Source organism: Lipophrys pholis, assembly GCF_963383615.2.
Source record: "Lipophrys pholis genome assembly, chromosome: 16".
NCBI classification, from domain to species: domain Eukaryota; kingdom Metazoa; phylum Chordata; class Actinopteri; order Blenniiformes; family Blenniidae; genus Lipophrys; species Lipophrys pholis.
In genome coordinates, this window is record NC_137634.1 from 13,034,302 (window position 1) to 13,060,671 (window position 26,370).

General features: G+C 43.5%; 1 protein-coding gene across 1 annotated transcript; it reads left to right on the plus strand.

Annotated features, from left to right (window-relative positions):
- On the plus strand, positions 1 to 25,522 carry LOC308121565 (TLC domain-containing protein 3A-like). Its single transcript, XM_080482855.1, is given in 7 exon segments — positions 1 to 308; positions 12,330 to 12,416; positions 14,836 to 15,055; positions 21,293 to 21,388; positions 23,268 to 23,454; positions 23,457 to 23,483; positions 23,486 to 25,522. Coding segments are annotated over 7 exon segments (873 nt in total). The 5' UTR covers positions 1 to 186; the 3' UTR covers positions 23,620 to 25,522.
- The last annotated feature ends 848 nt before the right edge of the window (positions 25,523 to 26,370 follow it).

Here is a 26,370-nt window from a genome sequence, read left to right on the forward strand (position 1 = left end):
AGCGCAGAGTGAGTGTGTGAGTGTCCGCTGATGGTGGACTGCTCCCGGTGAAAAAACACCGACCACCCCGGCCGCACGACAATGCCCCACCGCCGCGTGTAACCGGCCGAAGTGCGTCAGGTCTCCAAGCAGGGTCTTTTTTTTTTTTTTTTTTTTTTCTGAATAGAAAATTAAAAGGCGAGCAGGATGTTGCAAGTTTTAGCTTGTGGCGCCGTAGTTTTCCCCGGTCTCTTCTTCGCCTTCAGGAGGATCCTGCCGTGTGTGTTCAAGCACTGGAGCGATGCCGACGTGGTGCTGGTCAGCGAGAGGTAAGAACCCGACAAATTCATCACTTTATCTCCGTCATAACCGGGAGTAAATGATGCCTGGAGTCAGCTCTACCACTGCTTCGTAGCTAGCAACATCGCCACTCATTCAGTTAGCTTGCATTTTATTTCAAAATGCTCCCACGAACCATTGCCTTTAACGAGTCGCGAGGGTGGGAATTATTCTGAACGATTAACGGTTCAGCATCCTGGTGATTTTGGACTACTCGTTTATTTGTGGGGGGACTGGGACGGTAATCTATTATGAGACCTTAAAAGAGGGGATTTGCAAATGCCACAACAAATCAAAACTATGGGTCCCCGTAGGAAAAAAAAAAAAAAGCAAATGAGCATATTGAGCCTGGATCATCATGTAAAGTCTGAATATTATGATATAGAAAATGCAGAACAAAATATCAACGATATATCAATCTATTAATATGAAAACCTTAAGAGTGGCCTTTACATCCCATGATATGAGAGTGCTCTTCTAGTCATCGGATCTGGATATAGATCTGGATATCTTTGTGTAATTGCTCAACTTCCATCAACTTTACATCTCCTGAGTGAGTCATGATTAATATACTGGGTGGGTGGGTGTGTTGGTCAGTGTGACTTGCTCACATGTGCCCAGCTCAGTTCAATGCTCATTTGTAGGCTGTCACTCCTGCTAATCCTCTCCTGATCTCTGGTCCGAGCCCGACTGCTGAGTTGGCTATGCACTGGAAAACACTGAATCCTGCTCCTCCACGACGCTCCTGCTAATTTACTAATGCTCAGCTAACGGAAAATGTTGTTCTCACAAGCATCAGTGCCTCAGGGGATGTCACACTGTTTCGCCACTAAAAAAAATAAACAGCCTTTGAAATACCCTGCTGTGTCTTTCCCAACATACAGATCTTCAACTTGGATTGTGCTGATTTCTTTGGATGTCTTTGTGGAATACCTTGAGCAGCTTCTTCCTGTACTTTTTTAAAGTCCCTGCTTTACTTTTGCACTTCAGGTGGTACTACTTGATGTATCACAATATATTTTTAGACACGCGGCACTGTCGTCACATATCGAATAGTACCACACGTTGAGAAACTTGAGCAAACAAATCCAGTTGCCTTTATCTTAGAAGAATTTGGATGTGTTTACATTTGACAGATTTGGACCGATTAAATGAAACCCACGTGCGATTGCGACATTAGCGCTGTCAATTTGTTGAATTGTGAACGCTGTCAGTCAAAACCCTGTTGTCCATAAAACGAGCGGACAAGCTCAGGTCACCATACTAACCATGATGTTCAATTGAAGTTTGATGAAGTTTGAATGCAGTACAGACCAACCCAGAGCTAAGTCGTGTACTCTTGTAAATCATAACCGTAATGCACAGTGGAGGAATACTTTACACTTCGTTTGACACTGCTGACATGCATTCTTCTCAGAACCATAACCCCCAAGACCATTTATGATCTCTACAAATTTCCAATTTACCAGAAAGCCCATAACACCTCTGTAGCTCCACCACGGTGTCATACATTTGTAATATGAGCTTCTTGTTGCTGTCAAGAACACATAGGCCCCGTTTACACCACAACGAATACAAGTATATCCGCAAAACCTTCCTTACTTTTCAGGGGGCTGTTAATACGACACCGGTTTGCGGATCCACTTTATCAGTTAAGTTTTTATACCGGCTTCCAGGGTGGTAAGATTCTTTCACGGTCACGATTCCCTCCAGCAGAGACTGCCGGAGGCTATGGAGCACTGTTAGTGCGCATGCGCCTACCTCCCCCTCCCTCCCTGTTGAAAATAGTTCCTTCTGCTCATCCGCCTGTAAACAACTATGGCGGACTCCTAGTGGTATGACCCACGGTCCGTATTCTACCAAGTCCTAGGAGAATATGGACCGGGAGTCATGACACTCTTGATGCCGCCATTGTTGTTATTGTCCATCCACTCTTGCGTGCAGATGAACTGTTCACTACGGTCGTAGTGCACACACGCAGTGGCGGAGTTTCAGAGGAGTTGCATTTTCCTCCCATCTACATGGAGTCGGGGAGTTTTCAAAAAGTTGCGTCTTCCGCGAATTTACACGGAGACGCCATTAGATAGACAACTGACAGTATTCTGTCTTCTTATCAGTGTGTCAATATTAGGCTGTTTCCAGTTGAAGTATGACGTCTTATACCGTTAGTCCATAGCAAGCTAGCATATTAGCATCCCATAGGCATGGCAAAAAACCGTGTTTACAGTTAGCGGACAGACAACTTTTTCTGTTTGAGTTTCTGTTTACCTTCTTACATGCAGTTTGACTTCATCATTGTAATTCTGTTAAGAGTTCTAGTGCGTGTACAGAACACCTCGTCCCGTTCTAGCTTGACTGGAGTTATGTCAAGCTAACATATTTACGTGTATTCACAGTTCATGTTATCTTTGTAAAAGTGACGGAAGCACTCACTCTTGGCACATTTTCCAGCAGTTCTGTACCCATAAACTCAAAAACCAGCACTATGATTCCAAAGTATATTGCATTTAGACCTGTACACGACACTGTAGTGAAAGGTATAAGACAGAATATATGTCACAACGGCTGTCCAGCATGTGTTTTATTTACAGCCCCTGTTCCGATGTAGAAAATGCCAGCGTAAGCACAAAGCAAACGCGACCCGTGAGTGAACCGTTCTTTTTTTTTTTTCCACACAGTGGACTGGACAAGGAAAATGCTAGTGTGAAGTTTGCTTCAAAGCACTCTTTCCACCTGCAGCCATTAGGTGGCAATATGTTAATCTCCTCTAATAACTTCTTTCCTCGAAGGAGCCAGTAAATCAGCTGCGTCACACGATAGGAATTTACTTCATTTAAAAAGTTACTGTGCAAATGTCGGTGGAACTCCTACAACAATGGGGTTTGTTTCACTTCAATTTCCTTTCACTTTATGTATTTGATTCCATCTTTTCACCCCTCAGGAGGTGTAATCAGTGCTTAGTCCAGAACCAGGAGACCAAATGTAGCAAATTTGGAAACAATGAAAACGTGTTTGTGCTCAGACTGTTATTATGTTACCAGTAGTATATTATATTCAAAAACTTTTAACTTGCACTCAAGTCAGAACTCCCCAGAATAGAAGTCTGACTGAAACGACAAATAACCTTGAACCAGTGACGACTGTTGTTAAAACATTTCTGAAGGTTCTGAACTGCACCTCTACCAACTGTGATCCATATCTGCTGAGGATTTGTTTGTGTTCATCTCGGCCTCGAAGACGAGTCTCTGATTTCAAAGCTTAGCAGGAACTCCGGTTCTTCCTGTTGTTTACCTCCCGTCTCCCCTGATTTCCTTCTCCAAGTGTTTATGAAGCATATTCATAAAGCCGTCGGGATCAGGGTGAAGATTTTGCTCAAGTTGAAAGATTTTTTTTAATTAAATTTTTTCGTAGGGAAAGAATCGAGTCCTGATGTCTATTTTATCCAAACTCCACTGGATTTCATGTTTTCACGTTACAATTTGTGTTATTGATTAATGTTAATCAAATGAATAAGAAGAGGAAACTATCCACAGTGAGGACACAAGTTTTCATATGTAACCCACCTTCATTCTATACATTTCGCAGTCAAGAAAGCATATTCTCATTTGTAACTAATGTTCAGGAGGTTCTTTTGAGACTACCACACTCAAATTTGTCAAAAGGATACAGAAACAACAGGCACTCTTGTTATTTTTAACTTGCAGTTAAAAAAAAGCAAAAGAGTGAGGTTGGCACCAGGAAAAAAAAAACAAAACCCTCTTTGGTTTCTGGGTTAGTCATCTGAAGAGAGCTCATTTATTTGCAGACGATATTGGTTATCACTGCCACTCAAGGACAACTCCCTTATTTGTCCAGAGTGTTTGGGAGAGCGAGGAATCACGCATGTCAGCAATCTTGACTGAACAGGCGAAAAAGTGTAAAGTGCAGACTTATTGGAATGACACGTGATCATTTGTGCTGATACGACTGTATCTAACAGAAAAGATACACTTGGCTTCTTTGCTGTTCAACCAGCACAATCCGTTAGTGTCTCAACCACAATTATAAGTCAACTTTTGGGCCCTTAAATGCCTTTCTGTTAGTCCTGCCTCCACAGCACAGTTCAGTCATATAGTGACTCCTCAATACCCGTCAGTAACCCCGTTGTAATGTCATAGTAAACCAACTATTAACTACTAAATGAAAGTTTTGTTGTGTTTGACCTTCACATGCATAAAAAAGATCAAATCAACAGTAGGAACCACCGCCATCTTAAGGCTTAAAGGATCAATCTGGATTATGTCACCCTGGTGTATTTCCCAATAATGCTACCTTTGTGGCTCGATGTGTAACACCACCTTTGTACTCCTTCTATCGGTTGTACAGACTCTATGAAATAAGGGGAATTATTTCCCCAGTGAAGGACGCAGTGGCAATGCTAGTTTCGGTTTCTACAATACATTGGTTTTAAGGGAGCAGGTTGCCCACCGCCCAACCCCCAAACTGGAGGTCCAGGGGATCACTCTTCATCTGCTCTCTTACCCTTCGACCTGTACGGCAGGGGTTGCCCGGCGATACTGCCGACATAGCCCTTGGGTTCCTAGAGACACACAAACTGTCCCACCACAGTACGGTAGTGATCCCATCGGGATAGAACTTCCTGTATACACAATGTTTATTGTCTCTCTGTGTAGTTGTTGATTCCTTGAATTGAGTCGCAGCGCTGTGGGTAAAAAGTACTCTGGTTTGAAATGAACCAGCTATTTACCGCTTTAAATTTCAAAGGAGAAAGTAGTGAGACATATCATATGATGTTTACAGGAATACATTCAAAACCTTTTTAAGTTGAATTTGTCGTCAGTGGTTTATTTACTGGAAGGCGATTTGTTATCAAGGAAGTTTCTGGCGACTAATTTGACTGTTGAGGAAACAAATATTTGTATGACATGTTGACTGGTCTTAAAAAGGAATACTCAGTCTAAATTTAGCATGTTGTTTTCAGGATCATATAAACTCATGACCCACCTTGAGCTACCTTCATTTTTGGTCGCATCGATTCGTCAAGATGCTAGAAATGTGAAATATTGACATGAAGGCATTTGCTGAACACATATGCATTTAAACAACGCTGTAATTGACACTAAAAAAACAAAGTGCCCAAGAAAATGTTTTTCCAAGTCTTCTATTGTCCAATGTTGGTGAGCCTCGGTGAACTGTAGCTTCAGTTTACTGCTGGTAGCTGACAGAAGACGGTTTTCTGCTTACTTTGGTTATAATGTGGTTATTTCAGTTACGGTTCTGTCATCTATAACCAGTCTGTCCATTCTCCTCTAACCTTTGGCATCAACAAGACATTTTCACTCTCAGAATTGTCGCTCGCTGGATCTTTTCTCTTTTTTCGCACCATTCTCTGTAAACCCCACAGATGGTTGTGTGTGAAAATCCCAGTCGATCAGCAGTTTGTATACACAGACCAGCCTGTCTGGCACCAGCAACCACGGCACGCTCATAGTCACTTAAATCACATTTCCTCTTTATTCTCAGATAATCAGCAGATCATCTTGACCATGTCTTCATGCCAAGATATATTGAGTTGCTCTTATGCGATTGGCTGATTAGATAGATTTATTTTGTCATCCTATGTTCATATAATGACATCACATCAGCTGTTTACTTGTAGTTTAACTGGAATACATGACAAAGTGTCTGGTGAGTTTATGTATTTTATGGTCTCTTTTTTTTAGGCCTGTGCAGTAATTTGGGAGTTTTCTGTGCTCTGGGGCTGTAGGGCACAGGGCAAAGATAGAGGGACAGGCAACCACACCCATTCCGCCATGTCATCAATAAATTTCACATGCATGATGTTGGACTGTGGTAGGAAACCGGAGTACCCAATGAAAACAGACACGTTACAGTCCCTTGTGAGCACAGCGTTTCCAGATAAATGATGTCAGATTGGCCCGTAGTACCGCTAGTAACTGAAGATGCTGCTCCATGCAGATTCGATATCCAAATGCTAATGGTCGTTGTGGTTATGTATCACTCCAACAGAGATCGGTTCACTTTTGATACTCACACAGATTGCATGCCATCTTGTTTTCATTCTACCCATGAAAATACTGACAAACAGTGTTGATAATGCGAGAAGACATTCCATTCTATTGTTCTACAAGTACAGTTCACTCAGGGAGGAGAACTGCTGGCTCTTGGCTCTGGAGCCCAAACTTGTAGCCATTTGAGCAGATGTGAACGTGGCAAAAATTGTTTTAACCAAATAATCTTCCTGCTGACTAGTGAGAGGGCATTTAGTTATTTAGCTGACGAATTGCGTGCATGCAATATATTTTTTTTTCATATCGACATATGCCGATTTAACACAAATTAAATACGGTCACAACAGTAAGTCTGTTAACAAGGGTATTGAGGTGATTTCCTGCAGACTGATGTTACTGCATTCATTTCTGCGATTGTAGTGTTGTGATAGGGAGAAAGAGAGAGGGCGAGAGAGAGTTCCATCTTGCCATGAAATGCACTTTGCCCTGTTTGCTTTTTAGCCTCTGCTGTCACTTTCTTTCACTCTGCTGCAGTGCCCATGGACCCACAGATTAGGTAGCCCATTTACTCGAAGGAGCAAAAAAAAAAAAAAGGAAAGCCTACTACTCCTGACTGTCAGACGCTGCGTGTGTGACAGAACATGAAAGAGCAAATAGGCCGTGGATAACAAAACAGTCAGTAATAAGACTTGGTCCTAGTGTCCTCGTGAAAGGGAAGCCGCAGTTCTTCACTGGCCTGACACAGCAGGAAAGAAAAGACAACATTTCCGAACAAGGCAACTCGGCATTCTTCCCTTTTTCCCCCTCCGCACGCTCCTCACCCCGTCAACCTCAACCTTTCATCAGCACAGAGTGAGGGTGGGAGGGGTTATTGGCGGACACACAATGAATTTGCTGTGTAAAATCTGGGTCTTGTGACCGAGTATGTAACTGTACTGCCCTCAAAGACAGCAGGCCGTGGGGCTACAAATGTGTACGTGTCGGGTAAATTGAGTGTATTGGAGAATGGGGGGGCGGGGGTTAGGAGGCCAGTCATGCTTTCCCAGCTCAGGCCTGTGGGACTCTACTTGCCGGTCACATGGCTTTCGTTGCCTTGCTGATGCCAGTGTCATGGCCGTACTCCCCATTGAGACTTGTGCGAGGTGACAGCAGGTTCAGGCTGGAAACCACATAAATACCCTCTTTGTTCCACAGTCTTGCAATTTGTGGTGCACCATTTGAGAAGAGAAAGAAGGCAGTCTTTTGACCTTGTAGAGCTCGTCTTGGTTCCTGGTAACTGCCATCTTATCCAGAACCTGCGTCAGTCTGGAATCCAACTGATATGTATGAAATATTGGTAGCCTGGGTGTGTTAGTCTTGGTGTGCGGCTTTGGAACTTCAAGCGGATACATAAGAACTTATTATTAGCTCCCATCTTTTGCATCATCACAGGGACGATAAAGTATTTCCTGAGAAATGAAAACTGTGCTGTTTTGGAGTTTATATTTATTGGACTCTTATGATTGGCTCCACAGTTGTCCGTGGTTTTCTTAATCTCATAAGACCCAAGTATTGTTCATTTTCGCTAGTTCCTGCTCTGAGTTGGTTTGAAACAAAGAACCATATTGTAACTAAAAGTGAGTGTTTATGTGCTGTGATGCATGGAGAAACCTTTGAGAAAACCCAGGTAGCATGAGTGGAGGAACAAATAAGGAAACTCTGAGCAATAGGGAGCTTTCCTGAAGGGGTGCAAAGGCTAATTATTGACCAAATATGGACTAGTGATTACTGACAAGAGAAGGGTTGAGAAATAAAGTAATATACATTCTCGCCAGCGCATGTCAGCATAACAAATGCACGTGCCCCATCACAGCGTACTTCCAGACAAAAGTGACTGACTGATTGAGATTTGTCTTTTTAACTTCTGCATTTCAACTCCACGACAAGGCTGAGCGTGGCGTCTGTTCACGTCCTGCCGGCTGCTGCGCACACACACGTTCCGGCTCGCATGTATATATCAGTTAATTTTTAATCATGTTTAGCTTGTAGCCTCGCTCGTTAGCACGTAGCACACATTGGAGTTACGTGATGTCCCTGAACGCATTGCTCATTACTGTCAGCTCCTGCCGTTAAAACCTGCATTAAAACTGTTAAAACTGGACCAAACATCACGCCTCCGACACAAGGTTTCTCTTTCATTACTGAAATAGTTCAGCAAAATGTATTTCTGAAAACATTTGTCTGCAAACCGAACTTTCTTGTTCTTTTGGGAGTCCTCCGGGGCCTTTAGCCTGAGCCTTTATTTGCTTTGGTATACTGTTTTTCATGATCCATGAAGCCCATTCACACCAATGAACAGCATTATATAAGTTTTCTTTTATTATGGACGTTGGACCTAATGTGAAGTATATAGCCTAACATGCACTAATGCAGTTACATTGAGTCTGATCTTATTATATGTTCAACTACCATAGTCGCAAAATAATGGGCAATGAATTTTAATGGCAAGTAATTTTGTGACTTTACTCAACTTACTTGAATGTTTAGATTTATCAATTCAGTGTTTTACCATTACTTTAAGCCCCTGGCCAAACTTTCAGTGATCCCAGCCTTACGCTGTCAGAAAATCCTGCTGAGAACCCTGATCTAGGTTCCACTAAGTGGTGGAATAAGATAGATTATGTGACACATTTCTGAAAATGAAGTGAAACCACCTAATTTGCCCCCTGGTGGCTGCTTTTGACTTGTAGTATAGGTCATAAATCCAGCTCCCTCAAGAAGAAGCCAAAGTACGCCTCAAATACATCCTTTGCGCTGATAGTTTATGTCATTTAGCAAGTAGTCATTCCTCTCCTGCCTGTCTGGATTTGTTTTCCTTGCAGCTTTTGCTTGATTTATTTGATGAGCTGACCCAATAAAACATTAGGACTCACAGCTGCTGTATGCTCTGTGATGACTGAAAAGAGGTCCAAACCACAAAAAAATATTTGTAATGTGCCCAGAACAAATAGCTTGTAATCCAAATTTTGATAGTGTCATTTTGAGGATGTCCAATCCCAAAACAAGCCACTTTATCTCACTGATGTCTTGAGGCCGTGCGATTTTGGTCATCACAGACAGGCAATCGTGGCGATATCTATGGTTCTAGCTTAAATCTGTGGTTACATTGGGAAGGGATTCACTGATGGCTGTTATCACACAACTGCTTCCTCGTATTATTGTGTCACCATGTGACTACTGCTACGAGCTGCAGCTACCAAAACGATGATTAAAGTGCCACCGGCGTTGCACCATAACATAATTTTGCAAATTCCCAAGAGGTAATCGCTGGACTGCATCCAATTTCTCCGTCTAATTCCATATCTAGGCATTCTTCTGCACATGAATGCTACAACGGCTCGGTTATTGGTTGGCTTTGTTCACTTCCTGGAGGCATACCTATGTAGATGACGTAAGGTGGTAACCTTGTTATTCTTGTGCATTGAATTACGTTGTAATAGATTTCACCTTGGATTCAGTAGCAGGTGATACTGTGCAGTCAAACTTCCTGTCATAACCCACTTTACGAAATTCTTGTCCTATTGCTGTAGCTAAAGATATTCAACATACTAGAAACACTTCTTAATATAATGATCGAGCTCAATAACGACAACCCTTGTCAATCATTTAGGGGTCTTTCTTGTAATGTGAATCACGCAAGTTTGTTGTCATATTTCTGTTAGTATACCTATATGTGTAGCAAAAATCCACACTATTCCTTCTACAGTCCTGTCTTTGTTCAATAAATTGTATGTAGAGCACTAAAGAAGAAAATACAGCTTATATACAAACTTTTTTTTCTGATTGTAATGGATTACTGCTGTCCGAGTGCTCTATTGATCCGAAGAAAATCTCCAAATCTTAAGAAATGAGTGGCCCACACTCACCTCTCCTTCATTATGAACACGAGCTGAGTAATTGTCCCATTTGCGGCTCCACAAGGAAACCTGTGTTTGTCTCTGTTCATTAGTGTAGGTGGTGATGAGTCGGTGGTGACGAGTAGGTGGTGATGTAAAGCAGACCCATAGGGAAATGATTCCTAAACAAAGTGTTGTGTTAAAGAGGCCACTGTCTGTTATGGCCGCAGTGAGTGCTGAGGAATAAATTACATGTTTTCTGATTTCAAAGCAGCTTACTGTCGGTGCTGCCAAGTTGGAGAACAGCCAAAGAGAGAGAGAGAGAAAGAGAGAGAGAGAGAGAGAGAGAGAGAGAGCTTTTCTGAGCAAAAGCATTCATTCATAGTTTGAACAAATTGGTGATATAATCCGGCGTCCTCTTTAAAGCGGACCAAAAATAATTCCCTTTGGGCCATTAAAAGAGAATCAACATCTGCTTGATTGTAAACTAAATGTTTTTTTTTTTTTTATAACAGTCTCAGAACGTCACAGAATGGCGTTTTCATGACTCCCGAGAATGTTTGTGTCAGTATTCAAGTCAATAAGAACGATCACAGAAGTTGCGACACGATAGGTGTGAGGCCTGCGAATGCTCTGTATGCCTTACGCCACCACACAGCGACACTTCAAATAGAGATGTCCCAAGTTCTCCTATGTCACAGGTCTGTTTATAGACAAGGAAAGTTGAGGCCCAGCACTGCTAATCCCACGATGGCACACTGAACTCGCAGGTCTGGCTGCTTGCGGGGCTTACCTGAAGCGACACTTGTGTCAAACTTGACCTACATTCAAAAGGTTTTGCCTTGCCCATTCAGTTACTGAGTAGACGCACAGACCAATAGGCCAACTTTAATTTATTGGGGTAGGGCAGGTGTGTTTTGAGAAAAATATCAAATCAAGTCAACAAGAAAGCCCTTTTTTTTTGGGGTGTGTGTGTGTGTGTGTGTGTGTGTATATGATTGATCTTTTCCAAGAAAGAATCCAGACGTTGAGCTGGACTACCAACATATTCTGAGAGAATACAGTTTGGACTGAGTAGTTTCTGGAACAATATCATGGAAATGAATAAGGAACCAAAGCTTTCTGTTTGTTGAAATCATTCATGACTGCAGCAGGAAGACCAAACAATTGAAGCGACATTTGCAAGCGAAGTCTGCTCACAAGACTTTGGGAGTGTGATGAATAATTGTAACAATAACACAAAGTGCAAACCAGCAAATATTGCACATCTAAGCAATTCCCATCCACCACAATCTGGACCTTTACCAAACCACAACTAAAACTTGTGAATAGATTTCTGTGAGCTCATTGCTTCCACATTTGGTACAAAGCGTTCTTTGATGGCGACGCTGTTCAATCAACACACCATACAAACCACGGCAGGTTGATGAGTTTATTCCGGAAGCATTTCACATTCACATCCCTCCCCGCTATTCTGATTTCTAACATGTCTTCGCCAAGAATTTATTTGATAATTTCTCTTTTTCTTTATTCCTTTTTCTTTAGTGTGCAATGAGGTTGCCATTCAAAGCAAGTAGAGAAGAACAACCCAACACATACATAGGGAAAAGTTCCAAAGCACAAAGCTGCTCAGTCTCAAATCCACAGTTGGTGGTTTGATTCCTCACCTTTGCGAGTACAATGCGTGGCAGTTCTTGCCATTGTGTGTATGAATGGGCGAGTGTGACTGATAATCTAAAGCACATTGAGTTTGCTTAACCACTAAAATGATAACATTGGGAATACAAAGGGGGCCTTCTCGGTCAACGCTACCAACCATGCTGAGTTTATCTTAACTTGTTCAAACTGCTGCTGAGTCAACATTAATCCCACAGCCAAACCAGCAGGTTTGTGGGGATGCGTCGGTGTTCTCATGTGCTAACATATGCCCCTAAATACAACCGGGATGTTGATCAAAATCAGTAATGATGGCAGCAGATTAAAATGTATGGCTTCTACAAGCGTTCATCCGTTAACCATGAATGCATTTTATTTGTACATTTATCTGATTTAGTGATTGAATGTTTGAATGAAGTTTGTCTGTTTGTTTGTTTTTTTCTTGCAGGCTGGTGTCCTCCATCCATGCTGCCATGGCAACAACGGCAGGCGTCGTGGTGGTGTCATCCTGCCAGGGCAACGTCATTACCGACAGGTCAGCCTTGTTAATACTCTTTATCAAACTGGTTAACAGAGGTAAAAGATCTATAGATATATATCATAGTGCCACCAAATGCTGCAAGGACTCCGTCCCTGATTGGACGTACAGACTGGACTGTAGTCTTAAAATGTTTGAAACTCACTGGGGATGTGATTTTTAAGACGCAACTGTCTGCAAAAAGGGGAAATAGCGGTTATATTTGTTTAATCTGGAATGATATGAGGAAGTTCAAAGTACCCTAAATATCCAGGAAGGTTAAAAAACAACAACATGTTGTGCTAAATGTTTTGAAAACATCAACGTTATAAAAGCAAACTTTCCTGCGATCTCTATGTTTTACCTCACAAATACCTGCTTTACCGACCATTAGCATAGCCTGAAGCTCCCTCTGCAGTTCAGGAAAGTGTGACACCGGGCTAATGCTAACCCATTAATCCGACTGAGTCAGCGGCCGGACCGGGGCAGTCCCAGTTTCAGGCTGCTAATCTCCGCCACCCCTCCCCTCCACCCGCACAGCTTAATTCCTCCACAACGCTGCTCAGTTGTGCCGTCCTGTGACGTGCACACGGCCCGCAGCTTATCGCACACATGCTCCCCATGAATACTCTAATACTCCTTCGCAATCTGTCATTTGATTTAGCCCCCGTTGCCTCCTTAATGTCATTTTCACACACAAAAAAAAGCCTTGCGGTACCAGGCCTCCCCCGAAACATTCAAAAACAGGAACGTAAACAAACTGTTGCGTTTTGTTTCCCCAAGAATTGTGACTGAGATATGAACAGGCGAGGCTTATTTGACCGTACTTCATCTGGTAATCTGCTTTCAGCGGTCGCCTTTTTTAAAGAATTTTCACAGATCTGCGTCTCCTGATGGCACATGACTATGCGGAGGACCGGGGATTGAATTCCAGGGAACGGCGTCCATTAAAACCGAGCCAACTATGAATTGGGAGCCGCTACAGAGACACTTCTTTAGATGTGTTTCTGCGATAATAGTACTAATTATATGAAGTATACCTGTATTTATTTATTATTAACTCAGCCTCACAAGTCCTGATAAGATAAATAACACTTGACTTGGATCATTTCTGTGTATTTCATATGCTGGTGAGTGTCACTGCTTACATAAACATCTCACTGCATTCACCACAGAATCTGCTCCGTTCCTCCTTGAGCTGTTTGTTGTGCCTTACTGCTCTTAATCTCCATCCACTGACCTTAAGAGCTGAGGAACTCAGCGAGAGGTTAGGGGTCAGTAGCTCAGCTCTGGCCTGCAGCTTCGCTCCATTCTGTCCACATAATTAACCATCACGGTAATCGGCGCTCATTAGAGTGCTGCAGCCATCCAAGCTGTTTATTACACTGTACTTACATAAGTCTGCCTCAAAGCCTCTCCATGCTCTGCATGTGACAGCCAAGGCATGTGGGTTAAAAGAGTGTCTGTGTGTGTTCTTCTGAAACTAAAGGTTATTTAGTTTCCCTTCTTCTGTCGCATCTGGTGGCACTCAGTACTGCCGTGGCGCCACTTGCTCAAAATGAACTTACTCAGTGTAAAAAAAAAAAAATTTTTTCTCCGAGAGAAAAGTGTGTTAATGAATTACAGTTAAGAGACACTTTGTCTGCATTGGTTACATTTAGGTGTAGTCTTGATAAGGAATTAAAATGTCTGTTTCTACCATGGGCTTTCTAAGAAAAATAAAAATGTCCTCCTCGCAAATGAAAAATATACAAAAATAAAACTAGCGCTAATAAATCATTCACATGCCCCCAGATGTAGCCGGTGCCAAAAAAGTGCCGAGTCGCAGTCCAGTTACACAGCGAGATTGCGTTTGTAATGTTTAAGCTGTTAGGGGTTTTTCCACCTCTGAACACAGCTGGCCGGTGCCTGTTTCAGCCCAGTGTGAGCCTCAAACCCAGTTGATAGCGGGTAACCACCAACGGCTCTTGATCAAGATTTGTAAGGGACTGTACAGAAGTGTCCTCCTCCCCCTTCCTCCGCGACCCAGTGTTCCTGTCGAGATGCTTCGGATTAGGACCGGATTGCAAATGTACCCGCATTCGAAACTTCCTCATATTGAAGGTTGAAATTGCATTAGTCGTAGTTTTACTACAGGCTTTCCACAGCTCGGATTCATTTCAGCCGTACAGAAAAACGTCTTTCTTCCTCTGACTATTATCACACTGATGCTCTGTTTCCTTTCCTCCACCTTTTATTAAAACACACCGTGTTTGGTGCGATAAAACAAATCCTTGTGTAAACAAGTTAGGGAGTTACTGCTACTTTAAAATGGGACGAAAGCAAAGCGAGTATTTCTAATGTGATCCATCTTGTACACAAATAGATGCAGCGGGAACATATATTTGATAGTTTTCTTTTCTTTCTCTTTTTTTCTTCTTTCTTTCTTCTTCCTCAGGCACTGGCTAGCTACCCACTTTGTCATCTGGTACGGCGTCCCGTACATGACGTACGACATCTTCGCCATGTACCTCAGCCATTACCACCGGTTCCGCGTCAAGGGACACGAGGACTACAAGCAGCATTCGCTGAGGACCGTAAACTCCTTCGTCCGCAGAGAGTTCCTGCTGGTGCTGCATCACATCGCGCTGCTCACCATCCTGCTGCCTGTCACACTGGTGAGCCAGGGAGAGGGAGGGAGGGAGACGGGTATCGGCGAGGTCACGTTGTCAGTAGGCCAGACCAATGATTAAGAAACGCGTGCAGCAGGGTTGGTGGTCGCTCACTCGCTGCAGTGGTTCCTGAAAGGAGTCGGGAACATTCGCATCACAGATCATGAGCTCCATCGGAACTGTGGGATTACCTGCAGTAGGGTCCCGATCCCAGCATCGCTATAGTAACTGATACATCAAGCTCTCAGCAGAGCAGGTACTCGAGTGAAGGGAAAGCAATATATATATTTTTTATACAATAAACGGCAATAAAAATAAAGCTCAAGTTGAGTCATACACCAAGCTTGTGTTGATTGGCAATATAATTGTAAATTAGCCATTAAAGAAATAAACAATTGATATTCAACTTTAAAGAAAAGGAAGCTAAGTACATATTAGGTGATACAATAGAAATGGACACTTATATGCTATTTTTCTCACATTATGTTTAATAATTCAGTCGTTATTATATGGAAAGTTTCCTGAAACGTGATTCAAAAGTGCTTCACAAGCCTTAGACAGTGATATTAAAATCCGCTCTCGTTTTGATTCTTAAATCCATTTTTTTCCCCCCCAGCCCGACTGTTTAAATGGAATAATTCTTAATGTGCTTTCCCCGCTTTTCTCGCAGCCATTGGCTCGCTGTAGCACACTATAGATATCAACTTAAAGTGAGCCGATGCTCACTTGTGATAAGTAATAAGTCATGTGTCCTCTTAGTACACTCCACTGCCAGTAATGCATTGTTAGCGTGTGCTCTAATGTTGTGCGCTGGTTTCAAATCAATCCTTGTTTTAAGCTGCATTATCTCCTAATGATTACTTAAGTGGCAGCAAAAAATAGACATCACCGCTCACTGTCATGGATTACCCATCAAGTAAGTTTCAGTCACTCCGCCCGATTTCAGCCCAGTGTCGAAATAAATAGACTGAGATGCTGCCCTGTGTTGAGTGGAAACACATTTATTTGAATTAATAAACATCTGTCAGCCCACTGTGCTGTTAAGTAACAGTAAACTACAGTTCAGGACCGCCTCACACAATCAAGTCATGTCGACAATACAAGTGACACACACAGTTTGATGCAGCTTGTATCTTAGCAACTGGAGGTGCTGCACACACAAAAAAAAAGAAAATGTCTTGAATGCAACCTCTTCAGACTGAACTTGTAACCATTATTCTCCTCTGTGGTGAATGAAAGCAGCATGATCAGCTCGGCTGTCGTACGCTGTACATTCTGTCTTGTTCTGAAGCTTATTAAAAGACACAGACGGTCATAATCTGATTGCGCCGTTACAAACTGGTAGTCTAACGTAATAAACAGTCCGTACAGAGGCTACAGTGCCCAACTAATGAACTTTTTATTTCAAGTGCTGTCGGCTTTGAACGATGCAACGTGAGCTTCTCAGTTTTGTATTTCTTGATACTTTTTTTTGCAATTAGCTGCAAAACTACTGGAAGTAATAAAGACATCTCTGACCCTCAAGCTTGAACCAGCAACAGGGCAGTTTATACAATCCAAAAAAGTGACTTGAAGTTATGTCCTGATGTGTGCTCATTGTGAGTGGATCAAAAATGAACTAATCGTCTGGAGGACTGAGTTTTGTTCTCGGATTAGACAGAAATTTCCAACCAACGCGCTCTTTGTTTGCTTCCTGGCTGGTCAAAAGGTCAGCTGACCCTGCATCGCCTTTAAAGTTGTGATTAAAATTTCGACCGAACGGACTGGGAGTTACTTGTACCTCTCTCCCGGGCCGGCTGGAGAAGTCCGACTGTGTCAAAAGTTTAGCGCAGCTTTTGCGGATTAGTTTGGAGCGCAGCAGTCATGGGTTATAAAGTCCGCCAGTCACACAAACTCATAGTGTTTGGATATTTATAATGTAATTTAATTAACTGATCGAATGCCGAGGTTTCTTCAAAAAGCAGGAAACGATGGAAATATGAGCCGAGTTTTAGGATAGGGGAGGGCAGGAACACGGGTCATTTCCTCTGAACTTTATCATGGGGTTTCAGTCACTCTCTGGGACAGCAGACATTTTCCCCGCCGCGCCATCTCCTTTTGTGGCATGCTGTTGAATTCTTACCATCCTTGGTTAAATCGAGGCATTATCCTCCTCGCTCCCTCTCGCTGAGTTCAGGTCTATGCAGGAGAGAAGGACTGCCGCGCTGGAGGAAACGCAGTCCCGGTCGGCCGTTTTAGAGGAAACCGCAAGTAGTCCAGGCCTCTAAACAAGTAAATGACAGGAAAAGAAAGGGAGGACTGAGCTCGCACTTATTGATCGCTTTCTCTGAACAGCTGCAAACAAATGGCTCTTCATTGTTTTTCTTTACGTCCTTGAATTGTAAATGTCGCAAAAGGGGGGAAACGGGTGCATTAAGAATGAACCGGAAGAGAGAGTGGTTGTTTTCTGTTAAAATAGAAATCAGTGAAAGGTTGAAAATAAGATTTAACTGAACGAATACACAGTAAATTTGCAAGCATGGGAATACGAGAACAGTGAAGAAGTTCCTGTTAAACTTGCGGCCGGTGTTCCGCAGTTTGAGCAGCGAACTGTGCCGTGAAGATTAGAGAACATGGAACAGATCCACGCTCCTCTCCGAGCGGTATCCCAGGTTAGCAGGCCAGGTGCGGTGGAAAACCAAGCCTTTTGTTTGCAGTGGCAGTCAGTGGCTATAAGAGATCACGTTACCCTACATTATTCAGCTCCAGCTGCAGTCATCCTCTCCTTCCTCCAAAAACTCGCCTCCCTTCTCCTTTGTTCCTCCTTTTGTTCCCTCGCTTGTCAGCTCAATGCCGCTTTGGCTTACCTGGGTAATGCAGGAGCCGGTAGAGTTACCCAGCGATCTGTGAAAGAACGGCGATGTACAGGAGGAGGGGAAGACTGCAGTAGTTTTCCCCCACCAGATACCTGGTCTGGCCATAGAAGAAAACGCACAGTTGCAAGATAGATGTGTGTGCCAGTGTAAAGCTCCAGGTGTGTTTTTGCCCAGTGGCCTGGATAGCTGCGATACCGAAATGTAACGGCGCCATCGTTAGCAGCGCCACCTGTGCTGCTCCTGTTATGACAAGTCCACATTTCGTTTGTTAAAAGGCCTTTTTGTATCAGCAAAAAAAAAAAGGCACGCTGAGCCTGAAGATGTAGGTTTTGACTCCTGTAGCAACGTACCAGCTCACACGTTGGTGGTCACAACTGCTCTGACCGTATCACCCAGATCACTACTCGCATAACATCTATAATTTCTGCTTTCACTTCTGTCCGTTCAAGGCTTACTGTGCTACCTGCTGCTGGGGCGTCACTCTTTACCGGGAGACATCAGAAGGAAAACGTTAAATTGATGCACTTTATTGAGAAGCAGTGTCTCCCACAGGGATTTTATAATCACTTTTAGATAAAGATCTCGGGTTAGAGGCGGTGTATTTGACCTGGGCACCTCAGGCTGACCGCTGACGGTTGCATCAGGAACTTTTGCTAAGTCAAATATTCTCAACTCGGTCGTCTGTGGAGACTCCTGGAGGAGACGGCAGAAAGATGGTCGTCATCATCTTATTCTGGGGGAACGACACCTGTGGGTTTTATTTCATTCGGGAGAATATCTGGCCTGATGCGTTTTGCAGTCAAAGGCATCGCATGTGGACAGCGTCATAACCAGGGTTGGTTCGTGGTGATGCCTGAAAGGTGATTCTCTTGCTTTAAATACACCTACTTTGCACACAGACTATTTTGTGTCGTAGAATATTCAAATTCATCCCTGCACTGATAGTAATCATCAGAGTGCTGCTAACCACAAATCACACTCGGCGTTGTCAGTGGCAGCAGGCAAATTAGAGGCTCTGAGCAGAGTAGCAGAGCAGTGTGTTGTGGTTTACAATTTCAGTTTCAACCACAGCGTGCTGAGATCTTTAATATCGGGTACATGTAACAGTAGGAATACATCTTATTTGGGTATACTGACTTTTCTTATTCACAGAAATATGAAGAAAATGCCGTTATATTGTCATTATCTGTCATGGCCTCCCTTAAAACAACCACGATTTTGGATAACGGTTAATTTATTAATAATTTCTCATTATCGGACTCATCGTAGACCAGACCACCTGCCGTGTGTCCGGCGTCGGATGTGCTTAAGCATAGACGTTGTGAGCGGCAGCAACGGTGTAACAATGGCGGGAAATGGTCGCCAGGTAGCTGAAGTAGGCATGGTGTAAATTTCCTCACTGTGGTCTCGGCCATTCTCTCGTGGGCAGATGGCAAAGCCGTGTCTGGAGCCTCTCATGCTTTATTAATGGCCGGCACACAGCACGCAAGGCCACCAGACAGCGCTCCTCTTTTGTCCGGGGTGCCTTCATCCATCTCCACTGACTCACCTATTCCAGGGTGGCAGCTCTAACCACACGGCACTGTGCCGCTGGTCAATATTTGAAAGCTTCATTCATTATATACAAGACATGGCTCCCTGTGCTGCCCCCCCACCCGGCCCGCCGCGACTTTATGGCCTTTTGTTTGTTTTTTGTGTGAGAGATCTCCCGTTGTGGCTTATTCTACAAAATAGCCACTAGATTATCTTCGCGGTATCAATCAGCCTCCGGGTGTCAAGTCTTACTACTCGCCCAGGAAATATCAAGCAGAATAGCAAATGCTCCATGGGAATTATTAACTGGAACATAAAGTATAATCTTGAGCAGATTTTCCAACGTGGCAGCAGCTGGTCAATGTTGGTGTTGGATTAGGATTACTGTCATGGAACCTGCTTCTTCATACTCAGCGTTTATGGAGTTTAGAACAAAGTCCAGCTGGTATAACAGGCGAGCCCGGCCGTTTTTTTTTGGGGGGGGGGGGGGGGATATTACATGGTGATATCAGACGCTCAGGGTATTTGTTTTTAGTGTTTACTCATGGTAGGTCAATATTTTCAATGGAATAAGTCACAGCTTATTTAAACTATTAGTCCAGCATAAACACTGCTGTTTGTCCTCGTCAGCAGCAGCATTTGAATAGTGAAATAAATGAATACAGGACTCTGCAGGGCCACGTGTCGGTGTCGTGGTTGTCTTGGATATGCAAAGTACTGTACTCCAGTTCTCTCCCACCGTCCAGAAACATGCAGGTTAAATGAAGATTCTTAAGTAGGTAGTACTGCGAGTGTGTACTTGTCCAGGTACTTGGTGCCTTGCTTTGGTCCCAGGTCACCGACGTCGATCCGTCTCCCCACGACTCTTTAAGTTGGATAAGTTGGTCTAGAATATGTCGGTGGTGTTGGTAGACTTTTAACTTGACGTGGTTTTGGCGTTTCCTGCGTCCCGGCTCGTGTTTGAAGTCACTCGATTGAAACTCGTCTCCCGTCTCTGTGGAGAGCAAATGGATTCATTCACCACTTTCTTGGCTGAGTATTTCCTAGTTATCCCTGAGGTATTGCAGGGAAACATTAGGGCTCGTAAAGTTCCTCCGGCTCACTGCGAGTATTTACTACTGACTGTTTTAGAGAACTTGTAAATTATATATTAGTAATTTGATGATAACTGCCTGATTGCTCTTTTAGGTTTTATCTCTGTTGAGGCTTCAGTGTTTCGTTTGGCATGTTGAAGTTGTCGCGACCCCGGAGCTGTCGCCGAGATTAAGAGGTTGTCATAACAGCCAGCCAGATAATTGTATAGCACAGAATAACACATTTTAAAAGAGGTTAAAGGGATGATAAGTACGAAGAAGGGAAGGATCTGTTCAAATATTGTTTGGGTTAAGTAGGAGTTTGGCGGGTACACGACGCAACCGCAGGGAATGTAAACAGTGTCATATTAGTGCCGTCTTAAGTTTCAGGTGCCCTCAAGGCCTTAAACTACTGTTGTTTGACTGATCAGTGGAACCAGACTGTCCAGGGCCTGTCATAACAGATTCAAACCAACACCCTCTTGTCCTGGTGAAGGGAAGGCCTCATTCAGATTATGTGACGGCTGAAGAACGGATGCGGGACGAATCACCAGTCAAACGTTGGTTTTCAAATATGATCCCATCCTGGAAGTTGATCTGAAGAGAGGATGAGGTGGAGATTTAATGTGGCTGTTTCGATATATCGAATGAACGCAGCCTCATAAAATCTACCCTCCTTTTTTTCTTCAGAAGAGACTTTCAGTTTGTTTCCAAAGAAATCTTCCCGCTTTGTTTGCTCAGCCTTTGTGTGTGTGTGTTTTGTATGTTTGTCTGCTCCTCAGTTCTTCAGAAAGGACCAGGGGGACTTCTTCATCGGCTGCTTGTTTCTAACGGAGCTGAGCACACCCTTCGTCTCCCTGGGGAAGATCCTCATTCAGGTGAGGCAGCATGCAACACGTGTGCATTCACCTGAGTCTAACTGGTGGGGGTGGGTGGGTGGGTGGGGGAGTCCTGCACCCCTCCCCTCTTTTTCCTCCCTCGCAAAGCTTCAGCGGTAAAGACCGAAGGCTGCGGTTTTCTCCCGTCAGACCGGTCAGCTGCCACGCAGCCAGGCCGGACAATCATTTGCTCAAACCTTAATTTTGTCCAATCACAGCTTGGCAACTGTAACCAAGCACTACGGGGCCCGTCCAGCTTTGTGTTTCTCTACTTGCTGTGCGCACCGGGCTCCGCTCAGAGCACTATGAGGCATTGAAAGTTTGGAGGGTGTTTCTCTGCTTCTGTTTTCCCAACAACTACAAAAAGACAAATGCAGACCTGGAAGGAACGAGCTGACCTGAGTGGTTCCATCCACAAGCATTAGCATGACTGTACTCTCAACACCCTCAACCAATTCGAAACTTTCCTTCCCTGCAATCCAAAGATATTTCATCGAATGAAAGTGTCATCATTTCAATGAGTCACACGGTTTAAAGGTATTAAAGGAAGTTACATGAAATCGGACTGTCCGAAGGTTAACTTGCATCCCGTTTCGTAGATACGGATGGAAAATACCGCTGAGTTTCCACAACAGATCATTTGGCCTGTTTACTTGGTGAACGTAAACTCCCTGTGAGCGATGAGGTCCAGACACGCCTGGTAAAACTCGTTTTTCTCTGGATCCTCCGGGATCCTAGTTGATTCCCAGGTGGATGTATAAAAATACAGTAGGGACATTTGGAACATGTTTTGGTCAAAATTGCATCAAAGCTGATGTGTGACAAGCTTCACTTTCAAGTGCGAACAGCAGAAAGCCCAAGCCGTGTTTATTTACTGAAACATGTTCAGGAGCGGCGTATCGTTTCCTCCTCGTTTCCTCTAGCTCGGGCCCAGAAAACCTCCATTCATCCTTTTTCTGATGCAACTCCCACTCAGGTGCTTTGCTTCGCCCCGCGTCGTCAAAAACCCGAGTGTCTCCATTTCATTTGGGATGTTGCTTGTCACTGTTCTATCAATAATTAAGGTGCATAGCTCACCAAAAAGAAAACATCAGTCAGCAGCATTCAGCGGGAGAAGCCATGGCACAGTTCACTCCCCCCCACCCACCACCCCCACCCCCCACACACCCCGTCCAGCGCAGCTGATGTTTCACTGGTTGCAGCCATGCAGAGGTCACGACAGCACACACTGTATGTACAGTTTAGTGAAACGCTGCATGCCTTACAATGCATTAATCCAAGAATAGAAGAGCCTTGTAGTGCACCTCCAGTCAAACCAGTGGCGCGTGGCCTCTCGGGTCTCTGCTGACATCTGGTGCCAGGAGGGGAAAAAGAGCAAAGCAAAGCTGCTCTGCTGCCCCCTTCTGGATTCAAATCGGCATTAAAACACAAGCTTCAAATTTAAGATGATCGAGTGATCTGATTTTAATTGTTGGGTTTGACTGTAACAAAGAAAAGTGAGAACAAAAAATCCAAATCCTTCAATTCAACCCAAATGTTATTCTTCGCATTAGGATTTGTAAGATTATGGCAATGATCAAATTCTGCACTTTGCCTCTTTCGCGTGAAATAATTACTTTGATCTTAATAACAGAGGGTTCTTTTTCCCATCCTGTTTAACAGTGCACCCCTACAGAAATGACACTATATATATTCAGACATCAAGTCACTGTACAACACTAGAAAAGACCGTTTTGACTTGTTTAGAGGAATTAACTGAACGTTTCCTTTGTGCTTGGACTCCTCGGTAACGGTTGTGTAGAAAGCAGTTGTTTGCAAGCGTGTTGTGTGGTGCTGTCATAAACCCTCTGGTCTCCTTCCACATGGCGTCCTCCACCAGCTCAGCCTCCAGGACTGCTGGCTGCACAAGGCCAATGGCGGCATGGTACTGTTCACCTTTTTTATGTGCCGCATCGCCCTCTTCCCCTTCATGTACTGGATGTACGGCCGCCACTACGGCGTCCCGCTGTACAGCGTGCCCTTCCACCTGCCGCTGTCCACCAACCTGGGCAACTTGTGCATCCTGGCGCGCAGGTCTACTGGTTCGTCCTGCTCTGCGGAAGGGCTACCGCCTGTACCGGCGCAGCCGCAGGCCGGAGGCGGCCCCGCGCCAGCCCGCCCAGCCGACGGCGCCAAGGACGATTGATGTCCAGCTCGCCACCGCTCGCTCAAGCCGCACACTCCGCTACTAACGCAAGTCAACCCACCATTTGTACTGTAGGACACCAGACTGCCTGCTCCTCTCTCACAAACCCCCCCACCTCCCCCCCCCAACCCCGCCCTCCCCTCGCACACGCCTACGTGGACCTCCTCACCACCGATCTGATTCTACTACTGACATTTTGGAGATTGGGGTGTCTTTGGATTGTTTTTGTTGTTTTTTTTTGTTTCCTGGATTTGACTCTAGCCTGGATATTGCTGAAGTGCTACACTGTCTGAAGGAAGGTCAGGCTCGCCTCACTGCGAGTGAAAACAAACCAGAAACTAAAGGGGAGCTTCCGTGGAGAGACTTTTATCTGATCTCTTTCCTCCTACTGTGTTTACAGCTGCTGCTGAGTGGGACCGTCTGTTACAGCCTGCGTGAGTGAACCTTACTGAAGGTCGTATTTAATTTTCTGGGGTTTGGTTTATTTTATTTTTTCAAAATCCCCCCCCCCCCCCCCCCCCCCCCCCCCTTCTGTAAGAGTGATGTATCACTGCGCTGCTTCCCCTCTCCTGTCCATGCATTTCTCACAGAAGGATCAAGGCCCGCGGTGGGCGGGTGGGATGCATATTCCGGCAGTATTAGCAGGGAAATGATGGGTGGGTCTCGCAGGTCACCTCATCCACTGAAAAAAAAAACAAAAAAAAAAAAGGAAAGCGCTACCTTGTTCGCACCCTGTTAATGTGACGGCCTCTGTTCATTTATCTCACAGCATGGCATCAGTTTCGAAAGATGTGCTATTAATCCTACTTTTTTTCTGTTGTGTGTTTTAGCTTTCAGACCATTTCAGGATTTCATTTTGGCCGCGTCATCGACGTCTTCTTCCTACAGTTCATTGCTTCTTTTTTGCAGAATTAGAATCACCTTCAGTAGAATACAAACCGAAAGTCCCTTAAAGTTTGAATAATAATAATAATAATGACATGAAGCCATAATTTACTTCAAACAAATCACCCTCTTGAGAGAAATACAATGTATTTCTTAAACTTAAACCTGAAGGAGTCACAAGGTTGATTTATTTAATTTTAATTTTTTTTGAACGTCTTGGAGTGTATATATCTGTACATAATGAGGGTTTGTTAAATACACTATCTGTTTTGATCATATTAGAGCGTTGCAGCTGACAGGGCTCATCGAAGGGGCAGCTCGTGGATGACACTGAGGGTCTGAAGTAGTGTGTGTGTGGGGGGGGGGGGGGGGTCATTAAGACAATATCGTCCTATGAGGGTTAAAGGTCGGGCAGTTTCCACCTCTATCTTGAGGTTAACCTGCGACTGCGAGCGAAACTTCTGAGCAATCAGCCACATTTAGATAAAACTGGTGAGGAGATTAATGAAAACTGATCCGAATGTCGATTTACACATTATTTTTGGAGATTTATATGCAATCATGTATCAGGTGGTGCAGTTGGCACTTAACACACAGGGCTGTATATAACGAGCGTTTTTAGAGAAGGGCGTAGTGTTTTAAGTTTCATTAGAAAAACGACTTTTAAATGCTGAACCTGCAGTGTGTGCTCATGTTCTGATTTGGGGTCGAATACACATTTTTATCCCTAATATGAAAGAAAGTCAACACCTCATTCATTATTGTTCCTCCAATTTTGTCCCCAGTTTAGATGTTGAAGTTAATCTAACTTCTCTAATAATATAATCTATATTTTTCATCTTAATAGTATCATTTTGACAATTTAGATTTTTACTAGACAGAAGTTGTAGAAATAGATGGGGGGGGGGGGGATTGAGCCGGGGGTCAAACTGTGGACTCACTGCGCATTTAATCTGTCCCTCACGTATCAGATCTACCCCTATGGTAAGTTTTTAAACATTTAGGCTTCAAAGTACTTACTTAAATAATCCAATAATGGCCTTTTTGTGTCCTTTAAATTTAAACTATGCAAGAAAAGAAAGAAAATAAAATAAAATAAAAAACTGCGGTGCATGTTTACCGAGTCCTAATCAAATGATCCACACGTTCTTATCGCTACAGTTTCCGACTCCCAATCATTGTTGACTTGTTTGCTTCTGATCTTTAAAGAGAATGGCTGAAACCATGGACATGTTTACACTCAATGGTGCTGTCATTGTCGAAGAACAACTAGAGTGCGATGCACTGCGACGTCCAACTAATCCTCTTATCACAATTTATTTAATGGTGACAACACTAAAAGGCATTTTTAAAAGGTTCAAAATCATCAGATGTTTAGTTTTAAAATCCAAAATGTTGAATTTCTGAGAAACTCTTTGTGTCGCGATGGCTTGTTGATTCCAGAAAGACTTTTTTTTTTTTTTTTTTTTTTACACTTTCATTGAAATGTAAATTATTTAAAGTGGTAAAACAGCAAAGTCAAGCACAATATTTACCTCCAGTTTAAATCAGGTTTCAAAGCCGAGTGCAATCCAATTAAAGTCTGTTTTATTTGATTCTCTCAGCACTTTTAAAAAGAAAAACACTGAACAGTCCCAGCAAGTATTAAAAAAAAAAACCACAAACTGCTGCTGTTCCTATTTTGTCCACTGGGGGGGGGGTTCTACTCTTATTTCACAGTAGTGACATAATAAAAGCCTTTATAGAAAGCACATTAACCCTCTGTAACATCTAACGTCCTCTGTAAGAAAAATAGACTAATAAAATCCCATGAGTTTGATTTTATTATTGACATAATGCGAAACCTCTATAAATATATTTTTACACGCAATGTAAGATTTTCTACATATAAATGTAATTTTCCCCTCATGCA